At 35.6% G+C, this 13,810-nt stretch overlaps 1 protein-coding gene across 4 annotated transcripts in view; it reads left to right on the top strand.

The window, feature by feature from the left end:
* DNAJC27 (DnaJ heat shock protein family (Hsp40) member C27) overlaps positions 1 to 13,810 on the top strand; it is a 64,391-nt gene that overhangs the window by 37,003 nt on the left and 13,578 nt on the right. For 2 of the 4 annotated variants that reach the window (XM_001370739.4, XM_056813133.1), the window contains one exon: positions 4,674 to 4,796. In XM_001370739.4, the coding sequence (XP_001370776.1) occupies positions 4,674 to 4,796 (123 nt within the window). Of the gene's footprint in view, positions 1 to 4,673; positions 4,797 to 4,819; positions 9,216 to 13,810 lie in introns of those variants that run through there. The other 2 variants (XR_001623373.2, XM_007475927.3) reach the window with 2 other exon arrangements.

Raw genomic sequence — 13,810 nt, 5'->3', positions numbered from 1 at the left:
ATAGGCATAGTGCCCCTGTGATTTGGAAAATCCACATAAAACTTTTTGGCCCTCTCTTCATATTAGAGAAGTCTGAATTTTTCTTTTTTTTCTTTTTTTTTACACATTTACTGTGTATATTTGTGGCATTAAAAGATAAAATGTCTCTGTTATACAGTGCCATAAATAGTTTTTTGAGTTTCTTAGCTTTTTCTGTGTCATCTGTTGGCCTTTGCATGTTGCCTGTGGTTTCTACAAAACTGCCCCCCCAAATTCTCATTTAATTCTTATTCCAATCTGTGATATATCATAACAACACTAGGGAAAGTCATAATGTGGAAGGGATACCTGGTCTTAAGAAGACCCTATTTGATAACTACTAGGAAGACTAGAAAACAATCTGGTAGAAATTAGATTTAGACCAATGTCTTACAGTGCATTCCATAATAAATATTAAAGATCATGTCATTAAAAAAAAAGTTAGAAAAAAAGCAGATCATATTACCTTTCCCTGAATAGGAAATGTTTTCTTAACCTTATAAGGAAGAGAGGCAGTTACAAAAGATAGTTTTTGTTGTATTGTTACATGAAATTTAAAAACTTCTGCACAAACAAAACAAATGCAATTAGAATAAGAAAGGAGGCAATAGAATGGGGGACAATTTTTCCTTTTCAAATTTCTCAGATAAGGGTTTGTTATACTAGATATAGAAATATAGACAACTAAGAGAGATTCTGAAATAGATAAGTAACCAAAGGAAAACAAACAGTTTTCCTGAAGAACTATGAACTATTAGACCATGTGAAATGTTAATATAAAATTTGGGGGTCTGGCTGGAGATTTTTAATATTTTATTAATAGAAAGGAAAAGGTGAGAGAAAAGATTAGGAAATAGATCATTCCTTAAGAAAAGCTTAATATATATTCTCCATTTAGCTGGCTTTTGGCCTATACTATACAGTTATAGAGGTAACTACATCTGATCTGTCTCCATTCCTGAAGCAAGAGAAAAGACCTCTCCTTCCTGCTTTCACCTTTTTTTAATCCAACAAGCTCTTCCCTCCATAATGATATGGCACACTGACATTCAGGTTGATGTCTGGGGATGCCAGGCCATTATATATGCCATGGTGAGGTGGAGCTAATTTTCCTGACACAGAAAGAATGCTCTGAATCACTTCTAATAAGAGAAATGCAATCAAAACAATCATAAGGTTACACTTCAGAACAGCAAATCGCTAAAGATGACAAAGGATGGAAATAGTCAGGTTTTTGGAAGGGTTGTGGGATAATAGATACAGTAGAAATTGCAAAGAATATAGATAGCCCTAAAGAAGAGATGTAAGAAGATATCTACTGCCATTCCTTTGCTAAAACTTAAAAATCCATAGGTATAAGCCATTACATTTTTTTAGGGGTGTTTTTTTTCCCTTCATGTTTTGGTCAGTTTTGCTGTGATTTTTTTCCCTTTTCCTCTTTTTCTTTTAGAAAACATTCTTATATGGTATGACTGGGAAGAGAAAAGGAGAGGCCATGGGGAAATTTAAGTGATATAAAAACAAGATAAATAAAAATGTCTTTAAAAATAAATACAAAGTTATTTAAGCCAGATAGGAAAAAAGAACAAAGGGAAATGGAAAGAAAGGAATCTTGAAGTCAATATTCTGATCTATAAACATCTGAGAAATGTAGGTATTAATAATTTAAAAACTAAAATAGAACTTATTTGATTAACTAGATTTAATAGTTGAAATAAGGCTTAGAATATTAAGACAGATTTCACTTCTTTGAGATAACAGTAAGAACAAATAGCACTGTCATAATGAAAAAACTTTATATAGCACTTGAATGTTTTCAATGCATTTGTATTTTCTAACTTGAGCTGCTCAACAATCTTGTGAGGCAGGTGCTATAAAAAATATTAAATCTCCATTTCACAGATGAGAGCACCAAGTCTAGAGAAAAGAAATGGCTTGCCTGTCTTCAGAGAAGTAATAAAGGTTAGGACCAGGAGTTAGTTCCATACCATTTTGACTTTAGTCAAATACTCTAGTCACTACTCAGAAATAAATCATGTAATGTTTATTATAAGAAATATAAGTGGAGTTTTCACAGTCACTGGGGAAGGACGTTGGTGCTGAGGAAGAATTGTTAACATGTCTGCTCCCATTTTGGCAAAACCACAACTGCATTTACTTTTGAGTAAATGCTTACAAATTCATATTATTGCAGCATTTGTTCTGTCCTTGGGATGTGCTACTATGTGTAAGTTTGGAGTGGCTAAACCCAGGAAAAGGGCATATCAAAATTTCTATAGAAGGTATGATGTGGTGAAAGATTTTGAAGAGATTTTGTGAAAAAATGATGTCTTTTGGTTTGAAAAATAATCACAAAATATATAGGTTCTGAAGGCATGAGGTCCCTGGATATGTGAAATACATGCATGCTGGCTGTGTTTTAACTTGAAAATAAACAATTGATGACCTATATGTGGTAATAAATAAAATAAATGAGTGATCTGAATTCTCCCATTAAAGGAAAAAGTTACAAAATGGCTTGTAACATCAGTATGTTGTTTACATTAAATATTTAGAAAAATATATAATGCATTGATATTAGCAAATTAATCTAAGTGCAAGCATATATATAATGGGGAAAGTACTAGCCTCAGAGTTAGGACAATCTAGCTTTGGTTCCTTCTTCTTATGCTTACCAGGCCTTTGACTTGTCACAAATTACTTGTCTCAGTTGCCTAATCTCTAAATATAGACACCATGGTACTTTTATCATTGAATTGTTGTGATATAATATTTGTAAGACACTTTTGAAACCTCAAAATTCTCTCTACACTTTTATGTTCAAGTGATAAAAATTGAATTAGAAATCTTTGAAAGAACAACAGGGGCATTACATAATAGCATATGGGAGAAGCACAATAAAGTAGCATGCACCAAATAACTTGACAGTTAAATTCACTAAAAAATTATTAATAGCACTAGAAAAAGAAACATACAAAAAATAGGATAGGAGATTTGAAAACATTATGAAACATTTAATGTAAAGATTAAGAAATGACTGATAATGTAATAAGTTAGAAGTAACAGATAGATGGAGATAGAGAAGCAGGGAATACACTTTAAAAAAATTATGCCTGGAATCCTCACAAAGTTGATTATGTACCTCAGAAACTTTAAATGAATTCAAATTTAAAATGGAAAAATCATATAATACTACATTTTCAGACTGTAGCTAGAATGAAATAACAATAATATGTATAAAAATATAATACATGGAAATTGAAACAATCTATTAATCAATGATTGGATTCAAACAGAAACCAGTTGAAAATTAACTGTTATCCAATATCCCTTTTAAACATTGATGGAAATTTAAAAAATAAAACATTAGCTTAGAGGCTACAGCAACATATCACAAATATACACTATGACCATGTTAGGCTTATACCAGGAATGCAGGGTTGGTTTAGTTTTAGGAAAACTATAAATATAATTATTCATATAAATGCCAAAAAAGTAATATTATATCAAGAGATGCAAAAAAAAAACTTTTCAAAAAATACATTTATTTCTCTTAAAAAAAACCCAGCACTAGAAAGCTTTTCATTCCAGTGGTCAAGGATGCAAATATAGAATGTGATCCACAGCAAGGTGGTATTGATTTTGAAGAATAAACAGCTTTAGCATGCAACCTTATATTAACTATGTGACATTGCTCCTATTATAATATTCAAGTAATGTGGCATAATGGATAAAGCAGTGAACTTGCAGTCAAGAAAATTTGCATTCAGATCTTGTCCCCTATTACCTATGTAACCACGAACAAGTTATTTAAGCACCCAGAGACATGGTTTGTTTTCTTTATTTGCAAAATCACAATAATTATACCTAGAATACTGTCTCAGGGTTATTGTGAGGTTTAAATGAGATAATAAATGTAAAATATACTGCAAACTTTAAAGTACTATAAAAGTGTTATTATTGTTTTTGATGATCAGAACATGGTCAAAGCATGAAGTTGATTACTATGTATACTCCTACATGAATTTTACCAGAAACCTATAAACCGATATATAGAGAAACTTATAAAGCAAACCTTTCATAATAGTCTTAATTCCCTTTGCTGTGTTTGTTATAGCTCTACAATTGAGCTAATCATTGAGATCCATAGATATATAGTGTAATATAAGTCCTATTTATAATATAATAGGCTATAAATTCCCAGGAGACAGACTATTCCGTTTAAATGTTCAATTAGGGAGTTAATTCTGTACCAGCTAAAAGCTAAGCACGAAGAACAAAGTGTTTGTAATCATTCTTAATATCATTGATTTTGTTACCATGATTCAATAATTGTAATTATTTTTTCTTCTTTTCCACGTGTATTATGCAGTTTTTCTATAACTTAACTCCTGATGTTCATTCTTGCACAGGGTAGGTAAACTGTAGAATATTCATGATTGAGTGACTTCCAGTACCCTCTACTCTATGACTGTTTCTCATTCTCTTTCCTCTTTTTTCTTACTATTTGCATTTCGTTTTTCCTTTTCCCTCCTCCACTTTCCTTGCTAATAACCCTTAACTTCACTGGTGCCCATTTTAGGTGAAACATTTGGTTAAGTCACTCTGCTAAGAATACAAAAAGTATTACAACTCTCTCCCTTTTTTTGTTTAAGATTGACTGTAGCAAGCATCGCTGCATAGATGAAAGCGAAGGACGCCTTTGGGCTGAAAGCAGAGGGTTCCTTTATTTTGAGACTTCAGCACAAACTGGTGAAGGAATCAATGAAATGTTCCAGGTAAGTTAGTCATATAGGGATTGTGCCAGAACTGACTGTGTTATATTTTAGTTTAAATTCTAAGAATTCAACAAACCAAAAAATGTATTTACTAAGAGACTAAGTGAGTCATTGTTCCTAGAAAATAGTCCCCTTCATGATTGGTAGGAATCTCTCTTGTGAGACTATTCGGCCTTTCAGTCTACTTATTTTTGTGAGTCAGTGATTTTATAAACTTAAATAAGTCAAGAATTTTCTAGGAGATTTCCTTTGGCCTTAACTGGACATTAGCAACTATGTGAGAGAATAGAAAGGAATATCATTTTCAATCCTGAGTTATAAAGGATTTGTTAAGTCAGCTTTTAATACTGGCTCCTGGGAGGTCATCACAAAATGTGTTGTTGAGAACAACATTTGAATATGTGGAGAAGATAGAGAATTATTGTTGTACTTAGAATAATTAGTGGGATGAGTTAGAGGGTAAGTGAAAATGTACTCTACAATGAATAAGCTAGGAGAGATGGAGTTGGAGAAGGTAGGTAGTGTTTTGGGTATAGATCCCTAGGCAGTTTAAGAAAGATGAAACATGGTTCCCTGAAAGTTTTGTCTTGACTCTGAAGTATGATTCCCCAAAGAGATGGGTTTTCTCCTATAACACTGTGGTGAATCTTGATTTGGAGGAGGACAATAAGGAGAGCATTAAGTTGGGCAGAAAAGTAGGAACATCCAGCCCTAGGGTTTCACTAGCAAATTTAAATGTATACTGAGTATCACTCTCTCTTCATTGAACAGTCTAGCATCTGATTGCTATGATGACAGAACTGTGTCAAATTTTGAACATGAATGGTATAATTCAAAGCCTCTATTTCTGAACAAGAAAAGAAAATGCCCAAGTAGGGTACAAGTAAACCCAGAATCATTGATTCATAGATTGGGAATGAGAGTGCATCAATGATATATATCTTTCAGAACCATCAGTCATTTGCCGAAGGTTTACTGTATCAATCTATTCTTGTGAGTCAGTGATTTTTATTAAGTTTGTACCTAAGTGAATATCAGTGAGTATTTTCTATTTTGTGTCTTTAAAAGTCCTAGGATATACCTACCACAGTAAGCTTATTTCAAATTAACTGGGCAGAAAAAGAACTTCATGGTCAATATTCCTGTCAAACAACCTTGAAACACCCAACATTAAAAGGGAATAATCTACCTGCAGTGGCTCTAGATACTTTGAAACTCTGAAGTTCAGACTCATAGCATTAATATAATCCTAGAATCTCACATAACTCATATAACAATGCTAATATTTGCTTATCTGATAGAAAAAATACTCTTAGAAACTAATAGAAATCTCATAAGAAATATCATTGTCGGGGGCAGCTGGGTAGCTCAGTGGATTGAGAGCCAGTCCTAGAGACGGGAGGTCCTAGGTTCAAATCTGGCCTTAGCCACTTCCTAGCTGTGTGACCCTGGGCAAGTCACTTGACCCCCATTGCCTAGCCCTTACCACTCTTCTGCCTTGGAGCCAATACACAGTATTGACTCCAAGATGGAAGGTAAGGGTTTAAAAAAAAAAAGAAAAAAAAAAGAAATATCATTGTCAAGAAAGGGAAGAAACTCATCTGTTTTTGTGAACTTTCAGATGGCACATAAAAGACAGTGTTTAGTATTTTTAGATTGTTAGCATCTTTATTGGATGATGGGAACTCTTTAAAAATAGAGATATTTCCAAAGCCTCTCATGGAATATTTTTTTAAAACTTTTCCTGGGTGATAGGAAGCAAGAGCCTATCGACTGGGGAATGATTGAAGAAATTGTGCCATATGAATATAACAGAGTATTATTGCACCATAAAAAAAGATGAAATGGAAGGTTCACACAAACTTTGGAAGAGGTGAATGAAATGTTACTGAGTGAAGTGAGCAGATCATTTTACAGTGACTACAAAATTGTAAAGAAGGACAACCTCAAAAGACTTAAAAACCCTGATCAGTTTAATAGTCACCCATAACTCCAGAGGACTGATGACGAAGCTTGCTTTATCAGGGAGGTAATAGAAATCAGATGCAAAATCAGGATTTTCAGATATGACTAACATGTAGATTCATTTTGCTTGCCAGTTCTTATTTGTCACAAGAGAAGATTTTTCTTTTTGTTTTTAATGATAGGATACTTAGGAAGTGAATGAATAATAATGATGTAAAGAAAATTAAAGAAAAGAGTTATTGAAGAATTTTTTAAAAGTTGGAAGAAAACATGGAAATTTGGGGGAAGACACAGACAAGCCCTATAGCTTTTCTGAAATAGAAATATGACTTGTCATATACTTTTTTTTTTTAAACCCTTACCTTCCATCTTGGAATCAATACTCTGTATTAGTTCCAAGGCAGAAGAGTGGTAAGGGCTAGGCAATGGGGATTAAGTGACTTGCCCAGGGTCACACAGCTAGGAAATGTCTGAGGCCAGATTTGAACCTAGGACCTCCCATCTCTAGGCCTGGCTCTCAATCCACTGAGCCACCCAGCTTCCCCCTGTCATATACTTTTTAAAAAGAGAGCAAGTTGTTTGTGATGGAGATGCTCAATTTCACAAATGAGACTTTTTATTCTCTTATATGAAAATATTCATGTTACTTCATGTGTGTCAATTATAAGATAAAAAAGAAAAAGTATATTTAAAAAAATAAGCCTCAAACCATTAACTTTTCCATATATCACCAATAAAACCCAGCAGGCAGAGATTAATTCTATTAAAAATTACTTTGTTATATTCTATACTGTGAAATTTACAAAATATGAGTTTTTACCTACAGGAATTATGTGAATACAACTATCCCAACACTGTCTAAGAAAATAAAGACAAACCTAAGCAATTGTAGAGAGGTTGATAACTCATGGTTGAGTCATGCCAATATAATACAAATGACATAGCTATTTAAATTAATTTGCTTAATCAGTTTTTGGTCAAGCCACAAAAATCTTCCTTTATTGAACTAAAAAGATTAAAAAAAAGTCAAGAACTTCAAAGAAAATAAGGAGGAAAGCTTTATAGTACCATGTCTCCATCCCTCCCTTTCTACCCCAAATTCCCACATTATCCAACCAACCATCACAGCCTCTCTCTAGGGGTGCAACTCCTGTGGAGAAGGGACCTACTATCTCTGTGTGTGGAGTGGAATTTTGGGGCAGCTTTCACCCCCAGAAATCATTCTCATGAGCAGACAGGAGACTTGAAGTGGCTTTATTTGGAGAAAATAGTAAATAGCAGGGAAGGGAGAAGGAAAGGGGATTCTACCTGTAGCTTGCTTGGGGCAAAAATGTCCTCTCTCCTGTATGTATAATCACAGACTTTTAAAATAATCTTGATGCAAGATTCTCTTCCTTCCCCTTGTCCAATCCCATTGGGTGGGGGTAGGGGGCTATGATATTTCAAATCTTGAGCATGTGATTTTCATCATTATGTACCCCTAAAGACCCTCATGATAAAAATAAAATCTGTGATTATCATGGGATTTTCAGCCTGGGATAGTAGAGATACTTTTGAAACTTCTAGTTCTTTCCTCCTCCAGTTAATCTTATAGTTGACTTTCTTTACAGGCTACAGATAAACTCTTCTCAAGGTTTTGGAAAATAGGTCAGAAAAACTAAACATTTTATGGAGTGGGGGATGCAGTTTTAGTCTAAAGAATAGTATTACTCAGGAGTCTTGAAAATTGGGGTTACAAGCCAAATACTACTCTGAGAATTACACACTGAATCTCATACCACACATCTACCACTATGCACACCAACTGCCAACCAACTGCCATTGGAAAGCAAGTAACCCAAAGAACAGTAGCACCCTTCAGACCACTGGCTTTGCTCTAGCATGGCTACCATAGCTACTATCCAAGAGAGCAACCCATATGAAAAAGAGACCCGCCATCCCTACACCAACTGCCAACCAACTACCACAGAAGGGCAGGCAAGCTCAAGAGCCCCAGGAAAAGCAACCCTTTCCATAACACCAGCTCTGCCTCCAACCTTGCCACCAAAGCCATCACCTAAGAAAGCAACCTCTGTGGAAAAGGGACCTGCTGCTGCCTATACCAAATTCCAGCCAGGTACCAATGGCAAGCATCCAAGCCCAAGAGCCCCAGGAACAGCAGTGCCCCACAAACCACCAGATCTGCTTCCAGTATGTCCACTATACCCACCATTCAGGACAGCAGCCACTGTGGAGAAAGTGCCTGCTATCTCTGCCACCACCCATACCAATTGCCAGTCAATAATTGGTGATAGGCTGTTAGGCCCAAGAGCCCTGGAGATAGAAGCTTCCCCCAAAATACAAGCTCATTTCCCACCCTGGCCACCACAGAAGTCATCTAGGGGAGCAGCTCCAGTGGAAAAGGAGCCTGCTCTTCCCTCTGCCAACTGCCAGCCAACTTCCAGTGACAGACAGGTAAGCCTGAAAGGAATGGCCAAATTTCTCTTTTCTACTGACCCAACTTCTGGCCTATTCTGGTAGCCATTCTTTTGGGAATATAACCCTAATGAGGATGCAGCCTGGCATCTTAATTCCCTCTCCAGATGAGGCAGCTGTGCTTCCTCAGCAGTCGCAGCTACTGAAGATCCAAGAAAGGAAGTTCTCAGAGTCAGAGACCTTGGCCCTGCTGAATGGTTCAACAGCAGAAACTTGACATGTTTTATTAATATAGATATGACACAGAAATAATGCACTATAGACCCTGCTGTACCTTAAGGACCTCTGGGACTTTCTATCTGACTTGTAACTATCTGCACTATTTTCTTTCTCTCCTTTAGAGTATGATCTCCTTGAGAATTGGGACAAGGTTACTTTTCTGTCTGTATCCCCAGTGCATAGCATAGTACTTTAGCACGTAGCAAGCACTTAAATGCTTTTTATTCATTCATTCTACTATAAAGCAGTAACCATCAAAATTATTTGGTATTTGTTAAAAAATGGACAAGTTGATCAGGGGAACAAATTAAAGACACAAGATTTAGGAACCAACATAGTAGTATAGTATTCAATAAAAATAAAGACTCCAACTACTGGGGTAAAGATACACTATTTAAGAAATTACTAATAGGCATATTGATAAGTAGTCTGGCAGAAATTAGGTTTAGATAAACTTTGCATACCATAATGAGCTACAGATGGATGTACTACCTATATATAAAAAGTACTATCATAAACAAATTAGAGGATCAGGGAAGAAACTTCCATAATTATGTGTTGAGGAAGAATACTTGACCAACAAGTAAAAGAGGGTCACAAGAAATAAAATGGATAATTTTGATTATGTAATATTGAAAAATTTTTACATAAAATTAATATAATCTTAGAAGGGTTAAAGATTGAACCTGTGATTTCATTAATGTAGGAAATTCATTCTATTAATGTAGCCTAAAGTCTTAGAGAGTTGCATAAAGCATTGAGAGAACAAAAATGAATTGCTCTTGGTCATGCAGCTAGTATATGTCAGAGGTGGGACTTGACCTAGGTCTTCCTCACTGAGACTCTCTAATAAAGATGGAGAGGAGGAGCAGAAGGAAAATGTTTACAAAAATTTTCTCTGATACATTTTGATATTTAACATATAGAGGGAACTAATTCATATGAATAAGAATAAGATCTAGTCTTCTAAAGTTAAATGGTTGAAGTATACAATAAGTACTGTCAAGGAAATAAATCCAAGCTATCAATAGCCATATGAAAAAATGTTCAAATCTATAATAAGAGAAATGCAAATTAAAAAAACTAAGCTTCCACTTCACACTGCCACATTGACAAAGATGACAAAAATGGAAAATGATAGTTGTTAGAATGTGGAAGGGAAGTTAGTCAACAAGTATTAAGCACCTACTATGTGCTAAGCACTGTACTAGATTGTGAGAATATAAGTATAGTAAATGAAACAATACCTTCTGTAAAAACTAAATTATATCTCTAATAATAAAAATATTATATTTTATGAGGTTTATTAAGGATCATTAAAAATCAAGGAATAAAGAGGATACAAAATAAAAACCATGTACCCATGGCTGGTTATCCATTTCAGCCATCCCCACTTTACCACCATATTTGCTGCGTCATTGCAAAGGAAGAAAGAGTGGCAGGCGTTACTGCCAGTTAAATACTAAAAATGTGATCTTGCCAATGTGGAGACACAGGAGAGATTATAGGGAATTCTGGGAAATACCAAGGACTTCTGGGGAATGAAATCTAAGGTTCAAAATCTCCATTTATACATTCCCCCTGAGGCCCACAGAAGACTAGTCTCTCCATTGGGTCCTATAAACATACCAGCTATGAAATTACATGAGGATAAGAAAAGAGAACAAAACCAATGCTTGCTAGGCACATTGACAAAAAGCCAGGTAGGGGACAGTCCCCTTCGGCATAAGAGTATATGTACAAAACAAATGAATTCAACCCCACACAGTTCAAATCACCACATCCTAAAGTTCAGTCTGGATCTTCTGGTGCAGCTTGTGGTCTGCGGAGGCATCTTCATTGTATCTTCTCCAAACAGTTCACTTTCTGGATTTGTAGAGGTAGCATGTTTCTTAACCTAAAATTACTCTCAAAAGGAATTTAAACTTTGTAATTTAAAATAATAATAATTATACATACCCCCTTGAAGAGGGTGATTGAAAAACACAGTGATCACTTAGGGATGCAAGGCTGAGTTATGAGGTGTATGAATCAATTGGCAAAAGAAATAAAAAAATATTTTTAAAAATCCAAATTAAAAAAATAACTTCTGGATGAAATATAGACTATCAAAGTCTTATGTGTAAAAATTTCTAAGTAAAGGAAAATAAACCTATAATAGGTCCTTGAATCAGGGACCAATTAAAATGATTTAAGCAATTATGCATTTACCCAGTCAGTAGCCAGGACTATACTATAGAAAGTTTGCTACACTATGAAAGACAGATTAGGGACTAGATTATAGGAGCCAGGTAGGAGCCAAATTTGAGATATTTGGTAGAAGGTGGGACAAGGAAGACCTGCATTTAACACATGTTAAATAGCCACAACCTCAAACCCCAAACAAGTTCAAGTCCTCTTGTCTTGGCTCAAAATTTTCATCAATCCCATTGGGATTGGTTGATTTCTTTGACTTTGTGCTCAATTAGCACTATGCAGTTTAGCTTTGTGCTTCTTTGGCACTGTACAATGGCTCTTTTTGTATTCTCTTGTCCTGGAATCAGCCAGAATCATCAAGCAAAGTCCCATAATTTTATTTATTTATTTTTAAATTTTATTTGGTCAATTTCAAACGTTATTCCTTGGTTACAAAAATAATATTCTATTCCTCCCTCCCCTCCCCCTGCCCTTCCTATTGCCGATGTGCAATTCTACTGGGTATTACATGTATCCTTGATCAGAACCTATTTCCATGCTGTTGGTGTTTGCACTAGGATGTTCCTTTTAGTGTCTATATCCCCAATCATTTCCCCATCGACCCATGTACTCAAGCAGTTGTTTTTCTTCTGTGTTTCTACTCCCACAGTTTTTCCTCTGAATGTGGATAGTGTGCTTTCAGGATCACTGCATTGCCACTAATGGAGAAGTCCATTACATTTGATTGTATCACAGTGTATCAGTCTCTGTGTACAGTGTTCTCCTGGTTATGCTCCTCTCACTCTGCATCAATTCCTGGAGGTTGTTCCAGTCTCCATGGAATTCCTCCACTTTATTATTCCTTTGAGCACAATAGTATTCCATCACCAATATATACCACAATTTGTTCAGCCATTCCCCAGCTTCTGCTGTTTGCTGCCCTTCTCTATGCTATTTTCCTGTGAGCACCCACAGTCTGTGCTCTTCAGCCTGCTGGGGTTTCAGGTATAGCTGCTCTCAGGGGTAGGTTTTTGGTGGTCTTAGTCAGTTCCCAGGGACCTAGAGGTGCCCCTCACTCACTCTAGAGGTGCCCCTCACTCACTCGCTGATTCTGGCACTCTCTGGCTCTGACTCTGGCTCTGTAGGTGGGGTGGGGGAGGGTAGATCAGCTCTCATTTTGATGGGAGCCTTTTCACCCCCTTATAGTGTGGAAATGCCCAAATCTCATATACCTTCAGTGTTCCACCCTACTGTAGAGTCCCTTCGTTCTTATGAATTTTGTTTTTTGGGTCTTTTGAGGTAGTCTATCTTGGTGGGTGCTGAGGAAAGGAAGAGTCTTATGTCTAGACTGCCGCCATGTTTACCTGGAAGTCCCCATAATTTTTTAAAAGAATCAGTGGCATCATTTTCATAGTCTAAAGTTTTTCGGGTATGCATTGACATTATAGCAAATATATTTTAAACTTATATTACTGCAAAATCAAAAAGATTAAAGAAAATCTTCTCAATACTGTTGACATGTGCTTCAAATACAAAAAGGAGAGAAAAAATAAAAAAAATGAAATAGTATATTGCACATGCAAGCAAAAACAATAATAAAAGTTTTAAAAATCAAAAATATAGCTTTTAATCATTGACACACTGTGTCAGCCATGTGTGAGTACAAATGATTTTCAGAATAAAACAATAACACAGTAGATAATGCACATTCAAAGAAGTACCAAAGTCCCCCAAATTCACAATAGACAAGTTAATTACAATAGCAAACCCACTATCATATTTTACATGAGTCTGCTATATGACATTTAAAGAAAATGGGTACTTGTCACAAGTTTTTCAGGTATAGCAATGTTTCAACCTTGGCCGAGATATTTCAAAAAAATCTATTACTGCCATCATTACAAAAATGTGGCAGAGGTATCTAGAAAGAAAAAAAAACAAACCCAAACCTCTGTACTGTTGATGTTGGGTCTAAAAATGTCACCAAGAATCTAGAGATCATTCTGGTGGAAGGGTATAGTAAGCTGAGGAGTTATAAATGAGAGATGCTCCTCTTTTTGGGAGCCATGCAGGGGTACCATGCCCTGGGATCAACTTCCCAGCTCCTTTGGTATGAGACTGCAATGTCCCATCAGGCAGTGGGGATTATAATTGTACTTCACTTCAGCTGCTAAAATGGA

This window comes from Monodelphis domestica, chromosome 1, assembly GCF_027887165.1.
Source record: "Monodelphis domestica isolate mMonDom1 chromosome 1, mMonDom1.pri, whole genome shotgun sequence".
NCBI lineage: Eukaryota > Metazoa > Chordata > Mammalia > Didelphimorphia > Didelphidae > Monodelphis > Monodelphis domestica.
This window is presented reverse-complemented; position numbering and strand designations above follow the sequence as displayed.